Source organism: Xiphias gladius, chromosome 4 (genome assembly GCF_016859285.1).
Source record: "Xiphias gladius isolate SHS-SW01 ecotype Sanya breed wild chromosome 4, ASM1685928v1, whole genome shotgun sequence".
In the NCBI taxonomy this organism is placed as follows: domain Eukaryota; kingdom Metazoa; phylum Chordata; class Actinopteri; order Istiophoriformes; family Xiphiidae; genus Xiphias; species Xiphias gladius.
The window spans coordinates 6,310,900-6,325,475 of record NC_053403.1 but is presented as its reverse complement, the minus strand read 5'-3'; the positions used below and the strand labels follow the sequence as shown (position 1 = coordinate 6,325,475).

Below are 14,576 nucleotides of genomic sequence, written 5' to 3'. Positions count from 1 at the left end.
CTGTTTTAGTAGTATGGAAAGGTGATGAGTACATAAAAGAACCTTACCAGTAGCTTGATTAGATTTTTGTGAACACAATCTTGGTTCAGGTCTGAGGGGTCTCCCAGGTCAGACAAAGTCTTCAGTTGTTTGTTGGCATCAACCAGCCATTTACTGACCGAGGCAAAGTCTGTCTGGAATCTGTGGGGAAGATGAGGGAAGATAGCTCATCAAGTGGAGCAGAACATGTAGGCTCCTTTATACAGACAGTGAAGTAACCACTGAGGTTTGGATCCAATACTAATAAACAAGACTGCCGATTTGCGGCATGTGTTTTTATTTGCTCTCTCGTAGCTGTATCCCACATGTCTATTATTTTAGGTGGCACAAAGTCTGTGTGTTTCACTAAAATTTACTGACTAAATCCTGTGCAATATTTCTATGGACATTAAAACCTTAGTCTTAGTCTTAGTCCTGCACATCCAAGTTCTTTTCAATAGCCTTTAATATCTTTGGCCTTGGAGTGAAGAAACACTTTGGCATGATATTTTTATTTTGTATCCATCCACAAAATCGTTGATGCGGTTGTTCCAGACAACAACATTTGTCAGACCTTTCAGGCAATAAATAAACCCATCTGGCTTCCACTCGAAGATAATAAAGTAATCTAGAGCACCATAATTTGTTTTTATGTTTTAACAGAAGTTATACATTGGTATTTTTGAGCCTGTCACACCTGGCCCGGAGGTCCTGGATATCTCTGCAACGTTGAATCTCTTGCTCTGTCCGCCTGAAGGCACTCCTCCATCCCAGCTCAAGAGCACCTCCTGCCTGGCTGACTGAGGCAGCAAACACTGGATCTGTCTGCAGCACCTTGCACTGATCCAGGAGCAGTCCTAAAGCAGCTCTGCTCTCATCTAACCGGACCGATGCTTGCTGAGTGACAAGGGGAATTAGTACTTATGTTAAGCTTACATTACACTCAGTGAGATTCTCTTCATAGGCCACTTCCACACTAACATTTGAAGAGACAGCATGGAGCAAATGTGATGTACTGTAGAGAAGAGGAGACGTTAAAGAGCATGAGTGTGAGAAATATAAAATGGCGTTCAAAAATGGCAGAGAATGACAGAACGGTATAAAATGAAAAGACGACTCAGAATAGCAGCAAAGTAATAAAGAACATGAGGGGAAAAAGAGGGCAATTAATACAGACAAAAACAAACCAACCATATTATCACCCTGCCTCAATATCACTGATTTGTGCCAATTCACTCATCCATTGCTATGGCAACAGCTCTCTTCATCTCTTGATCAAATCTTCAAAACCAGATCATCGTAGCTGAGGCAGATCAAATTCTAAACAAAAGACTCAATAGCAACATGTTGAGTTTTGAAAATGTGTGACTGTTGCTTTTTCTCTGCAGGCATGATCTCTGGGGGCTATTGAGAGGCATGTAGGGAAATTAAGTAAATTAGCTACAGAATTATGGGCAGAATAAGCAGATTGATGTATTAATCAAAAAAGCAGTTTACAGCACTTCACAAAATGGTTTTCTCAATTTCTGTACATTTGCAAAACTGAATTACTGCAGGTTGATGAACAAAAAAAACGCCAACCTGAGAGATAAAGAATGTCTACTGGAATAAAAAGAAACTACATAAACGAGGGTAGGTGAGAAGAGCCGGTAAGTAAAAGTCTGATGAAAAAATAGCAGGCACCGTGTTTGTGTGCAGTGTGATCAGGTTTACCTGGCAGGCATCTAGTCTTCGCTGTACTACAAACTCCTCTTCATGGTCTCCCTCTGGTCCCCCACTGCTGATGAGGGCTTCAAACTCATCCAGCACCCCACCCAGTTGACCACAATTATCCTCCCAAAGGGTCCACTCCTACAGCAGATCCAAACAGAAACCCGCACATCTATTTTAAGATTTGATTTGTGAGAACATACACCCCAACACAGATAATCTCTCCAGTATTCCTCGAGAAAGTTCTCATTTGTGTTAATACGAATTCTTATGGCCTTCAGCAAATGTGCACAACATACCTGCAGCCTCCTTTGAAAAGCCACTTCCTGTTCCAGAGCCTGTTGCTGCAAAGCTTTGGCCCTGACTTCCAGCTGTAACCGCTCATCCTCTTGACAACTGAGTTCTTCTGGCTCACGTTGGAATAGATGCTGCACAAAAGCCAACTGAGACCCGAGGACCTGTAGGAGCTTCTGGATCACAAAGAGACCAGATTTATGACAGAAGTGAAGTGAAATGATGCAAAGTAGGCCTGATAAATATAGCAACAAGAATGGAGAGAGAACTGAAGAAGAGGGTGAGATTAAGTTCTAAATATCTCCATGTTAAGTCTAATCATTAGTTGTTCAAAGTCTCTTTGAAAACCATCAAGAGGCTTCTACACTCTCTTGGGAAAGTAACTTAAATCTGGGCTTTGCCTGCCTGCTGAAAAACTTGTTGAAAAGCACGGTGAGATACCTTGTGTCTGCAAGCAGCGGCTTGAAGTTGACTGCGGTTGTGAACCTGGCTCCCCTGCCCGTCTTTTATGCATTCTTCACCCAGTTCCAGGAGGTGAGTTATCCCCTGAAGCAAGGACTGAGATGCTCGGTGTAGCTTGGCTTTTTCCCCCGGACTCTCCCTCAGATGTCTGCCCAGGACACACTGCTGAGAGATACAGGAGGAGCACAGAGTGTAAGGAAAATACCATTAACTTCAAAAAAACAGATCCTGTATCTTGTTTCCAGTCCAACTACAATGGAGTTGAATGGAGTAGCAGATTTTTTCTAAACCATATATTGATATTAGTCTGTAATTTGAACTTAAGTAAATTTCTTGTGTTTTTTTCTCTGAGGATGTAGACAGCCATATTTTAGTGGTTATTATTTAGTGTTTTTTTTTTAATTATTTTTTTCTAAGGAAAACTGAAACGTTGCTAGCTAATTACGGCACCCACATCAGATCAGTAAGTTATTCAGCACCAGAATGTTGTTGCCAAATTCATCATTCTGCATGTGTCATTAAAATCTAAAATCGTAGCGCAGCAGTAATGGCCTGTAATGCTTTTATAATTAAAGCATTACAATTAGGCCATTTCTTGTAAAGGCAGTAGTGTTTTTATAAGAGTCCTTTAGACACATATTAGCCAAACCTTTGATACCTGTACACATAAACATACTGGTATCTAAACATGCATAAACACACACTTATAAAAAGCTGTGAAGCAGTGGTTACCTCCAAACTAGGTGCATCCTTTAGACTTGGGAAGATCTCACTCTGTCCCAGTTCAAACTCGTCCAAAATGCACAGCTGGCTGAAGAACTCCTATGTGAGTAAAAGTAATCTGCATTGGTTCAGACCAGTGAAGGAGAAAGTATTCATATCCCTTAAGTAAAAGTAGCAATGCCACAATGTAAACATACCCCATTACAAGTTCTAGACTTGAATGCAAGTTTTAAAAGTATTAGAGCCAAAATGTAGTTTTACGTATCAAAAGTATTAGTAGTCAATGTGCAGCAGAAATGCTCCTCTTTCACAATATTATTTATTATTGGATTATTATTACCGATGCATTAATATGAAAGCAGCATTTTTAATGTCGTAGCTGGTTGAGAGAGACCTAATTCTAATGAATTTATATACTATTAGATAGCTTAATCTATATCTAATTATATTTATATTTATAAATCGTATTATAAAGTGGCACTAAATGGAAATACAGCGTACAAGTACCTCAAATTTATACCTGTATGGTAGTACTTAAATAAATGTAGTTTAGTTACATTTGGGATTTGTATACTTACGATTTGATATTTTACTGATACATGGTTTCAGCACATCAGCAGACATGTGCAACCTTGCTATCTGACAGAATCACTCGTTTCTGACCCACACAGTAGAATTTATATGGTTAATGGAAATGATCAGGTGAAGCTGTGAGAACTGACAATGCGCTTCTGGAATTCATCATACTCAATTTCAAACCTGATGTTGGTTTTTGAGGCCCAGATGTTCAGCGAGCTGCTTGCTGGATGAGGTTAAGACCAGCTGGACTGTACAAAGACAATCCTGAAGACAGGTCAAACAGCGGTAAGCGTCGGGTTCCTCTTTCAAAAGTGCAGGCCTCGTCTCGGATTCCACTTTATTCAGCAGCTCAGCCAGAGTCGCCATCTCAGTAGATACACACTACGTGGTAATTTAGACAGAAGTTCAAAAACAGGAGAGTCCTTTTAGAATAAATAGGAGGTCTAAATCCAAAGACAAGGTATAAAGAAATCGAAAAAATTACACTATTCTTGACTGGACAAAGAACTGAGATGTGGAAAAATTCCAATCCTTTCCTATCAGTCGACCTGCATGTGTGTTTTTTTTTTAATACAGGAGATATAGTTATACAATATATATGTGCTTGAGCAGTATTACGGTCAGTCACCTCCTGCTGCAGCAGCCTCAGCTGGGGGTCATCTTCACCAGCGCTACCAGGAGTCAACAGAAAGTCAGTGCAAGTGTCCAGACAGAGGAAGACCTTCCGTACAGCCTCGTACAACTCCTCTCTCACACCTGGATGAGAACCGTCTGCAGACTTCACCTGGAAAACATCAAATACATGATCATCACTTTGACTCAATGCAGGATTTTCCATGGTAAAAGAAACCTTTTTCTCCGCGACTGATTTTAGAACATCTTGGATCTTGCCTCACTTAAATTGGCAACAACGCTGACAGAGGAGCGGTGTGCCATTGCTGCATATTGCTACATGTGTAATGCTAGTTTTTGACTTCAGTAATCATACATATGATTCAATAATTCTGATCCCCTGGGTATGGTTTCTACACTTTGGTCCGTATACCTTTACATGTCAGGACTAAACTGTAACAGCATTTGTTCAAAATTAAGCCCCCTTCATTAGCTCGTTAAACCACAGAGATCCATGTTATTTGATCACTTGCGGGACAATTTATCAGAGTCAGCGATCTCTGTGTCTACTCTAAGTCCTTTTAACTAGGAACACAAATGTGCTGAGATTTCACTTCTGTTTTTATTGCACATACTATCTGTCTTAGCATGGTGATTGACTCATGTGCCCGCTGGAGAACAGCCGAAGCAGATCTGGTTGATATCAGCTCCTTTTCTGGAACCTAAACAAAACCAGATAATTGTAATTTAAGTTTCACAGTGGGTGGAAGAAAGAAACACACACACACAAAACAGAAATCAGAAAAAGTCTTATTATTTTTCTGTATTTTCCTACCTTTTCTTGGGTCCCTCCGGCCTCTAAGCTAATCAAGGTTTGATGCTCCTCCTCAACTTTTTTCAAAGTGGTCAGTTTTTGAGAGATCGTGGTATAAAGATGGCTCCACCTTTGCTGCTCCATCTCATCTCCTTCAGGTCCTGCCAAGCTAGGGACCACAGGGAACACACAATATGCCTGAATCTATGGTATGCTATGTGTATGTGAATTGTAAACCTCTTTGACATCAGTTCCTGTGACTGGTCCCTTGTGTTTTACCTGACAAATAATTTAGACGACTCCCGGGCTTGTTGGGATTCTTCCAAACTATTACGGCTGGTCCTAACTTCACTCTGCTCCTTCAAACCATTAAGAGTGTCCTGGACATTGAAGAGAAGGCAGGGAAAAAGTGGTTTCTTGCTGTTTCTATTGTGTTTTATTTGAATGTCACTTCAGAAAGATCACCTTAGATATAACTGAAGTTCAAGGTTTTAAATCAGTGTTAATTATGACACTAAACGTGTAAAGAATCAAACTTTATAATTCTCTTCATTTTAGAATTGGATGCAACTGACTGGTTAATATTATGCTTTTTTTTTTTAAAAAGTTAAACATTTGTAAGAAAAGTTTGAAAACTATTTTAAAAAGGGAGTCTTTTCTCTCTCAGGGACGTACCACATCTTCATTGGGAGCTGTGGACAAAGACAGATCTTCGTCTCTCTCCTCTATGAACTCAACTGATTCTCTAGTGGCCGTGAATGGAGTTTTAGGTCTTTCAGGAATCAGTTTTGTGTCTTCAATTGCAGCTGCTGCCTGAGGCGAGTCTATATGAGGGTCAGTGTCAAAGGTTTCATGTTTTGGTGATTCGTGTTGATCCAGTGTAGCAGCCGCAGTAAACTGGTCTTCAGCTGCTGGAATGGCTGCGGTGATTAGCGGCTCAGCCGTCAGAGTGTTGGGACAAGACAAATCGCCAACATCAGCTTTAGAATCCATTGTTACTAATCCAGTGTCAACATTTGTAGATCCAAAGTCATCGGTATCACACACAGGCTTCACAGACAAAAGCCCAGATTCAGCACCTTTTGAGCTCGTCTCCATTTCAGAAGAAAACTGATGAGCCAAACTCTCCAGGTCCTGAAAGACAAAAGAAATGACTATGATTAGTTAGTACATGTGTCCTCTAACTACACTGATATGAAAAACAGTGCGAAAAAAAGAAAATGATTGAAGGCTACGTTTCAGAAAGAAATGTGCTCCATTTTCAAAGTGTTCATTAAACAAATACCATCTCCAAAATTAAAACCTTATTTACCTTAACTTTTGACAGCGGCGTTATTTCAGCAATATCCTCACTTTTCACATCCGAAACATTGAGCGTCTCCTCTGGGTCCTAATATATGAGCCGTATAAATACATAAATGTAAAAGAAATCCATGCACACATACCACACACAGACACACATACATATACATACATACATACATACATATATATATATATTTATTTTTTTTAATGAAAGGAAAGGTTCCCGAGGAGCAACACATTTCAAGCAGCTGCACCTGACAGTGCCAGAGTGGATTTATCAGTAAACAGGACAGCCTGCCTCACACAGCTTCATATTAACATGCAAAATCTGCCCCAAAGCCTCCAAACTGCAGGAAAAAGAAGCAATATTACAGCTGAAATCTATTAAATCAATCAAAACATTAATAAAGGAGGAAAAATAGGGGAGGAAGGTCCCCCAAGCAATCTTGAATTCCATTCCAAAACACATAGAATTAGTATGTGTATTTTTGAAATTCCTTGCCAAGTCTAAAATGTATCTGTTCATGAGGATCTGGATTGTTTAAATTTTCATTTTTAACACAAAGAAGCTTTTAACGACAGCAATTTTGACACTGCTGAAAGTGACATTTTAGAATGGAACCCAAAGAAAGAGGTACCAAGAAACATGCCTTCCTAAGCTGTAATTATTTTTCAGATTTACCTCTGGAACACTGCATGTTAGTGTGTCAGAGGACGACGAGTGACAACTCTTGTCATCCTCATCCTCCTCTTCCTCTGAATTAGACACTTCAAAAGCCTCCTGCTTTTAGTGATAAGGGTGAATGATATGATCAAAATGGTGAGTTACATGAAAATGGAACAATTAAAGTGGCTTTCTGATGAATACTTGTTCCTCAGTTTTCTTAAATATAACTTTTCCTTTTCCTAATGTAATGTTCAAGGAATATTGGTGAAGTATGCATACCACCATGACTCCATAAACAGTCACCCACTCATTTTTGCTAGATTTACCATGGCTTCAAAGCATGTGGAACCTGAAAAATGAGACTTAAAGCACTTTTCACTAAGTAATTTGTCTGCTTAAATTATAGCAAGAAAAAGGCTTTAACATTGCTGGTGACTGATGGATTCACCAGGAACGCAGGAATACATGTTAATTTAGTGAACGTGTACAGTACTTGCTTAAAAGGACTGTTCATTTTCTGGGGAAGATTACTTATCTTCTTACCCAGGGAACAACATTTTGTTTAATTTTCATGTACAGTCTTAAAGGAATCGAAGTGTGATCCCACATGCATCCAAAATATGTGCTCACTGAGCTAAATTGGGCCTAGATGATTGTTAAAAATCACTCTGAACTGCATGCAAAACATCATATTGGAAGTTTGTCAGTCATTGGGTACGTACAGTAGGACATTAATAAGAATAATAATAATCCCCCAAAAAACAAACTATAGGATTCGTGGATTTTGCTTGAGCCTGCCTCACAGCCCAGTAGAATGAACGTGGCATTTTTAGGGCGATGTTTTTTTGAGACAGACCTGTACCAGGCAGGTTCAACCAATTCCAGGTAGCACAGGGAATAAACGATATTCACCAAGCCTGACATCCTTGAGACATGAAATTACTACATATTCCTTTATCAAAACACACCTTTTAAAACTCGGTGTCCAGTGGGAATCCTGGACTTGGTGACTTACCACAACAGTTTAATTAAAAAGTGCTGGACTATTTCACACTGACGGAATAAAGATGCAAGTTTTATTAAATAAGCTGTTTTTAACTGGTTTAATTCAAACATGATGCCAAGTTAAAATCAAACATCACAATATTGGTTTTGTTTTAGCTGGTGTTTGATGATGAATTCTACTTCATTATGATTGTGATTTTTATTACCTGGACTAAGTGTCTTTGTGGAGATGCGTCTAGCTGCTGTATCTCTTCGGGAATACTGGAGACTGCGGTGATGCCAAGATCCTTACCGGTTTCTTCTTCCTTCCTAATCTTGTTCTATGTTAGTCAAAGAGACAAGACAAAGAGAGAGAACGTGGCAAGTGACAAAAGTTGATGAAAAACTTTCAAGGTTGTACTGTTGTTTGTCACTGTGGTTGTTTGCGCCACTGTGCTGTGAGGAACAAAGCTGAGGGTTGAGAAGATCATTACACAGGTTCTGATTACATAGATAAAGAACCAGCTTGAGTGCTGTTTGTTTTTGCCAGCAAAATAACAACAGTCATTGTAAGCATTCATGAGACACCTTCTGCCTAACCCCCAGGTCTTCTACAGTAACAGAACAAAATCATGGTTTTTTTCTATGAGCAGGGACGTTCAGACGTGATGGTGTACCTCCAGCAGTGAGACTTGTTGCTGGGTGAGCTGTTCCAGCTCCTGGAGCGGCTGCAGGAGCAGCCTGGCTCGGGAGAAGACCAGCAGGCTCTCCTCTGCTCCCTGTGGGAGGCGAAGCTCTCCTTTGCATCTCTCCATCTCCCCTAGTGTCCTCCACATTGAATGCACATTGGCCAGGATCACCTTCAGGTGAAAAAATAACCAAAAACAACATGTGTGTAAACTAAACCTCTGTACAAACAACGAATGCTTGATGGACAGTTGGCTGACAGTGACTAAAGCTCCACAAAACGTTCTACATCCTTCTTGGTGTACCTCTTTAAAAAAAAAAGTTACAAATTCAAATAAAATAAAGTCACTTTAATACTTTTACAGCTTTGTTTATTCCAAACACATTGATTCGAAAGAAACGAAGACTTTTCCTTCCCTCTGCAGTAAATCACAACTGTGTAACTGGAATTGAGATTGGTTAGGTATTTTATTTTCAGTATTTTATTTTCAGCTGTCATGTTTTCATTTTATTTAGGGAAACTGTCAAAGCAGGGGCTTCATTTGGACATTTTAGTAGATGTAGAGAAAGAAGTTGTGTGGTGTCTGAGGAAGAAAATGCTACGTTTTTTTCCATTAATCAGCCAAAACAAAGAAGAATAAAATTAAGTTTTCCAAGTTTCCAACTTAAATAACATTGAGCTCTTGCATTCCTTACCTCTTCATCTTAAGTGCTAAATATTTTTAATATTATACTGCACTACTATTTGCATGAAATGGATATATAAGAATAGTAATTGCATAGTTTCACCTGTCGGTTGTGAAGATGTTCCGTTAGAGTTATGTTGGAGTTTTCCAAGGAGGATAAGATTGTTCTGATCTTCGGAACATTCTTCTCCAAAGTCTTCAGCTCAGCTTCCGTATCCTCAACCAACTGAAAAGGAGATTGCCAGCAACTTCTTGAGAGATCTGACTTGTATCTTTCTAACTAAATGGTTTGATATGCTGTATAAAAGTGCCCATGTCTCTTGATTTTACTTTTTGTAAAAATATATTCAAATAGCTGCCTGGGAGCTATGCTGTGTAGCAACAATGTCCCTGATTCAGTTCTGGTTGAGGACTTTTACTGCACATCATGTCTCTGCCATTGTTTCCTCTCACTTTCTACTGTGTATAGATGTACATTATATGGCTGTTATATCACTCCTAAATCTCAAAATGCCAATCTGCCCAAATAGGTATCAGTTGTTCGTACCACAACAGCCTGCAGCAGTTGCTCCAGTGGCTCTAATATCTTGCGTTGCATTTTGTGGACTTCTTGGTCATACTGGTCCAGCCTCTCCTCCTGCGTGCTGATGTCACACACAGCAGAGATCTCAGCCAGCACTGCTCTGAAGTCCTGCAGGGTGTCCCTGATCCTCTCAGAGTCGTCCAGGACCAGCTGTAGTACAGGATTTATGATTAAAATCATTATTAACATGACATATGTGAAAATGCCTATGGATGCTGTGGTCAGTATTGAATCATGTCTATTAAGGTGTCTAATAAGGCCTGGCATGAGTAGTAGGAAACAGTGACAAGACACAATAAAGAAGTACTATACTATCATGTGGCTGTTAAACACCTGCATAGATGCAATTAATTCAAAAATAAATATATAAATAAAAAATGCATCATGTAAGCAGGGTGTGTATAGCATCTGTATTCATGCCACAATGATGGAAGTATCACTGTAATATAGGTATGTGAAAATGTATCAGACAAATTTATAATATCAAAAGCATATTCTATTCAAATAAAAGCATAATAAAAAAACCCTAATATTTAAGATAAAATACATGAGAAATATGAGAATATAGAGAGAAATAAAACGTAAATCTCACATAAAAGGATGTGATATCAGATATATAGAAGTTTGCTTTTTACATGGTGTCACTGACCTGCAGGGAGTTTGCATGATTCTGGAGGTCTTTGGCTGTTGCGAATGAGCAAGGAGTGCTCAACCATGACTGGGCCTCATTTAACCAGCAGGTGGCGCTGTACAAAATGTTTTGAAACTCCTCCAGACAGGCGGGGATCTGACAAAGGAGTACAGAAAATATAAGGAAGCAGAATGGTTGTTTTATTTGACTGATTTTCAGATTTTTAGAGGACACTTTCCTCACTGATGTGTCTGTGATGTCGTGCATTTTTAATTAAGTTAAAGCCTGGTTTCTGTTTAATGGTGTGTGAGACCTCATATCACTGCATTCAATAAAATACAATACGGTGTAAATATCCCCCAACATACTATGTCTGACCTTGCTGAGGAAGGAGGTGCGGTGCTCGGCCATCTGCGATGCGTTTTGGTAGAGCTGCAGTGGTTGTGTGAGTTGGTCCATCAGGTGGTGGGCTTGATCTGGCTGCCCCTCTGCAAGATCATGCACCTGGTTCTCCAGAAGCATCAAGCGGCTGTGCCATGCATCCAGCTCATCCCAAGCACACTGGAGAACAGAGGATACAGTATGTAGGGCTCTGAGATGATTAATGTTATCCTTGCAGCCTTGTGGCTTGACGGTAGTTTGCATTTCTAAGCGGCCATTCAGCCATCTTGGGATAAGTGAGTAGACATTGATTTCTGTGTTATTTTTTTTACTGCAAATTCACCAGTTCAGCACTGATTATTTGTGATTTTGTATCTGTATGTCAACATTTTAGCTCTGTTGACAGACTGCAGTTTCTACTCAGCTTAAGATTAACATCATATTTTAATTGAAACTCAGTTAAATTTTAATCAAAAGTGAAACTCCTAAGTAAAAAAAATCTTTTATTATTAATTTTTAAAGTCTGGTTCAAGAAAAAGATAAATTCATATAATTTTTGAAAAATTATAAGATTATTATATATCATAAAATTTTATTATGTATGTATTATGTGATTAATGTGACAAGTAATCACTCACACCCAAATTTGCAAACTTTTACCTTCATATGCATAATAACAGCATAGATTCTGTACAAACCTTGAGCACATTTTGAGCTTCGCTGATTGATGGACTTTTCTGCTCCAGTAACGCTTTCACTCTCTCGAGGCCAGAACCCAGCTCCACCACTCGACTAGCCAGCTTCCGAACCGGGTTGGTCCCCACCATGAGCTGTAAAACAGACCACACACAATCACAAAAAATGAGATCTTTTTATACATGCCATTGAGGAAGGATTCAGTGCTGTTTCCTGTTACCTCCTCTTCTGCTCTCTGTAGGGACAACTGAACTTCTTGCAACCGTTTGCTGATATCAACAGGAATCTCTGCACATCGGCTCTGCACACCATCCATGATACAATTTAGTTTCACCCTCTGGGAGGACAAATCCTTTCTGAGCTCCTGTCATGGTGGAAATGCAAGTGAAAAATGGGAAGGAGAGGATGTAAGAAAGACACAGAGACTAATAGATGGAGGGGGGGCGGGTTCAAAAGTTTAGCTTCACTGAATTTGTTTAACTTATTTTCATGTTAACTGCTGGTTTTTAACAGATAAGACAGTTCAGACTGATGACAACTTGAAAAGACCACTTACAGTCTGTAATCTAATTGCAGAAGCTCCATGTTGTCTGTAGCTGAAACTGACAAAAGGAGCCCTGTGAACGGTTAACAGTGTGTTTCTCATGGCTCGGGATGACTTACCCCGACATTAAAATAAGCTTGTTTTAAGCATAACATAAAAGTATAGCTTATTAAAACTCAAAATTTCACCATTGCATCATTAATAAATAGCCAGACAATTATAAGTAATGTAGACTGAAAGAAACTTTAGTGTTATTTTTTTCAGTCCCATTGTCTTTTGCCTCCCAAAAATGTCACTTCATCTACTTTCCTACAAAATCTCAAAACTCCAATTTCCAAGCTTGTGAAGCATTAAAATTGAGCCTGACCTGTCGTGTGCTTGGATTTGAACAGGCTTCCAGCATGGATTGAATGACGAATATGTGTTTCTCCACCTCTCCTATATCCTCTTGGACTTGCTGTCTCTCTTTCTCCTCTGCCTGGGCTGCAGCTACAACCAGCACGTTTCTCTCTTTTAGGCTGTAGGGAACAGGATCTTCTCAGCATCTCTGATATAAATCATGAATCAATTTCCACATGTATATTAAACAAATCCCACCTCCTGACAGTATCTCGGATCTTCACCAGTGTTCTGCCAACAGGGCCAGGACTGATGGGATCCTGGGAACTGGATAAGCTCAAGGCGTGCTCCAGTCGATGCTCCAGGGAGGCTAAGGCCTGCTGCTCCTGCTCCAGACCGGCCTGGTACATCTCAGCCTGGGCAAGAAGCTCCTGGGGTTTCTCTTGAGTGAAGCTCACAGTGCAGGAGTCAGGGACCTCAGACTGAAGACTGGCCAAAAAACTGCAACACTGCTCTATCTAAAAGGAAGAGAATTTAATCATACATATTATCTGTATATAATTTTTCTCTATCCTTTATGTCCGGTATGTTATAATTCAATAACCCAATTTTGTCTCAGAAAGCAATAAAAGTCCCTTAATACAATAAATCTCTCCTAAAAGAAAAGAAGTTTGTTACAAAAGAAAATGTTGTTTATTATTAATTAATTGATATGTGCTGATGCACATACATTAGGTCATGTTTAGATGCATAGATGGAGTTGTGGTTGGTGCACTCACACTTGTAGTGATGTCCTTCCATTCCTCTTGTCTCTGTTCTATGTGTGCCATCAGGAGGCCAATACCACGTCGTAATGATACCCAGCGCCGCCAGAGGGCACCCAGCTCACCATCCTTACCGAGGCCACAGCCCTGCATCGGACATCCAGCCCTCAGTTCTTCTATCTTCCCAGCAAGGCTGCGGAGATCCTCCATCAGCAGCTTCGTGAAGAGATAAAAGTTTAAGATCAAAATTGCATGTAAACAGGTCGAACGCATTCCTGTAACACCAGTACAGGTATCAAAATTGTTAACTGTCAGCAAGTGGATCCAGTGTATATAGAAAAATGTGTGTCGAAACACTTGCTAGACAGCAGTGAATAAGTTCTGCATTGAACCCACCGTAGCTGTCTTTTGTTGGGCAAGACATTTTTCATGTGACGTCACTTGTGCTGCAGCACAGTCTGAGAGCCTGGCTTCAAACCCAGAGAGTTGCTGCCGTATGTCTTCATGACAGCTCCTGTGGCTTTGTTGTCTTACTGCACACCTGTAACAAATTTGTCTTTCAGGTGATTTTACTTTTTAGAATTAAGAAAAAGAAGAAAAACACAGAAATAACCACATTATGAAAAGACAAAAGCTATGCAGAATTGGTTTTAGGAATCAAGAAAAGCCCAGTACCGCTGCAAGGACTCCAGCCTGAGCTGGGCCTGGGCCTCCAGCACAGCTCTTCCCACTACCAACTGGCTGAGAATGCTGATGTGGAGCTGCTCGGCCTTTTGGCGGGAGAGGCAGGGTTGCTGGGGGACCAGTTCCACAAGGTGGCAGATATGAGCCTGAAATCCATCTCCTAGAGCTTCTAGAGCCTGCTGGGTCTGTCTTTGTTCCTCGGTGCAGTCCAAAAACCCTCCAGGAGCTGACAAAAAGGTGGCTTCGGCATTATGAAGGAAGGCTAATGCTCCTTGAGCTGCCCAATGGTAATCCTTCAAGGATTCTCGAGCCTGGGATAAACTCTCCTGTTGAACAAATGTTACACGATAAAGGATAGTTTAGAGAAACAAACAAACGTGTGAATTGTAAATTAAAAAAACTCAAAAATAGGC

The 14,576-nt window shown here is 40.0% G+C and overlaps 1 protein-coding gene across 1 annotated transcript in view; it reads right to left on the bottom strand.

Annotated features, from left to right (window-relative positions):
• LOC120789093 (nesprin-2) overlaps nucleotides 1-14,576 on the bottom strand; it is an 88,242-nt gene that overhangs the window by 35,910 nt on the left and 37,756 nt on the right. The window contains exons 52-78 of the mRNA XM_040125586.1: nucleotides 14,155-14,489; nucleotides 13,876-14,020; nucleotides 13,495-13,695; nucleotides 12,974-13,233; nucleotides 12,744-12,894; nucleotides 12,053-12,196; nucleotides 11,835-11,966; nucleotides 11,134-11,316; nucleotides 10,774-10,911; nucleotides 10,089-10,274; nucleotides 9,645-9,767; nucleotides 8,846-9,028; nucleotides 8,396-8,509; nucleotides 7,200-7,301; nucleotides 6,525-6,602; nucleotides 5,888-6,346; nucleotides 5,492-5,592; nucleotides 5,234-5,381; nucleotides 5,034-5,120; nucleotides 4,415-4,570; nucleotides 3,967-4,167; nucleotides 3,217-3,306; nucleotides 2,464-2,649; nucleotides 2,028-2,198; nucleotides 1,732-1,869; nucleotides 716-915; nucleotides 48-180 (exon numbers count right to left, since the gene is read on the bottom strand). Of these exons, the coding sequence (XP_039981520.1) occupies nucleotides 48-180; nucleotides 716-915; nucleotides 1,732-1,869; nucleotides 2,028-2,198; nucleotides 2,464-2,649; nucleotides 3,217-3,306; nucleotides 3,967-4,167; nucleotides 4,415-4,570; nucleotides 5,034-5,120; nucleotides 5,234-5,381; nucleotides 5,492-5,592; nucleotides 5,888-6,346; nucleotides 6,525-6,602; nucleotides 7,200-7,301; nucleotides 8,396-8,509; nucleotides 8,846-9,028; nucleotides 9,645-9,767; nucleotides 10,089-10,274; nucleotides 10,774-10,911; nucleotides 11,134-11,316; nucleotides 11,835-11,966; nucleotides 12,053-12,196; nucleotides 12,744-12,894; nucleotides 12,974-13,233; nucleotides 13,495-13,695; nucleotides 13,876-14,020; nucleotides 14,155-14,489 (4,545 nt within the window). The remainder of the gene's footprint in view (nucleotides 1-47; nucleotides 181-715; nucleotides 916-1,731; nucleotides 1,870-2,027; nucleotides 2,199-2,463; nucleotides 2,650-3,216; nucleotides 3,307-3,966; nucleotides 4,168-4,414; nucleotides 4,571-5,033; nucleotides 5,121-5,233; nucleotides 5,382-5,491; nucleotides 5,593-5,887; nucleotides 6,347-6,524; nucleotides 6,603-7,199; nucleotides 7,302-8,395; nucleotides 8,510-8,845; nucleotides 9,029-9,644; nucleotides 9,768-10,088; nucleotides 10,275-10,773; nucleotides 10,912-11,133; nucleotides 11,317-11,834; nucleotides 11,967-12,052; nucleotides 12,197-12,743; nucleotides 12,895-12,973; nucleotides 13,234-13,494; nucleotides 13,696-13,875; nucleotides 14,021-14,154; nucleotides 14,490-14,576) is intronic.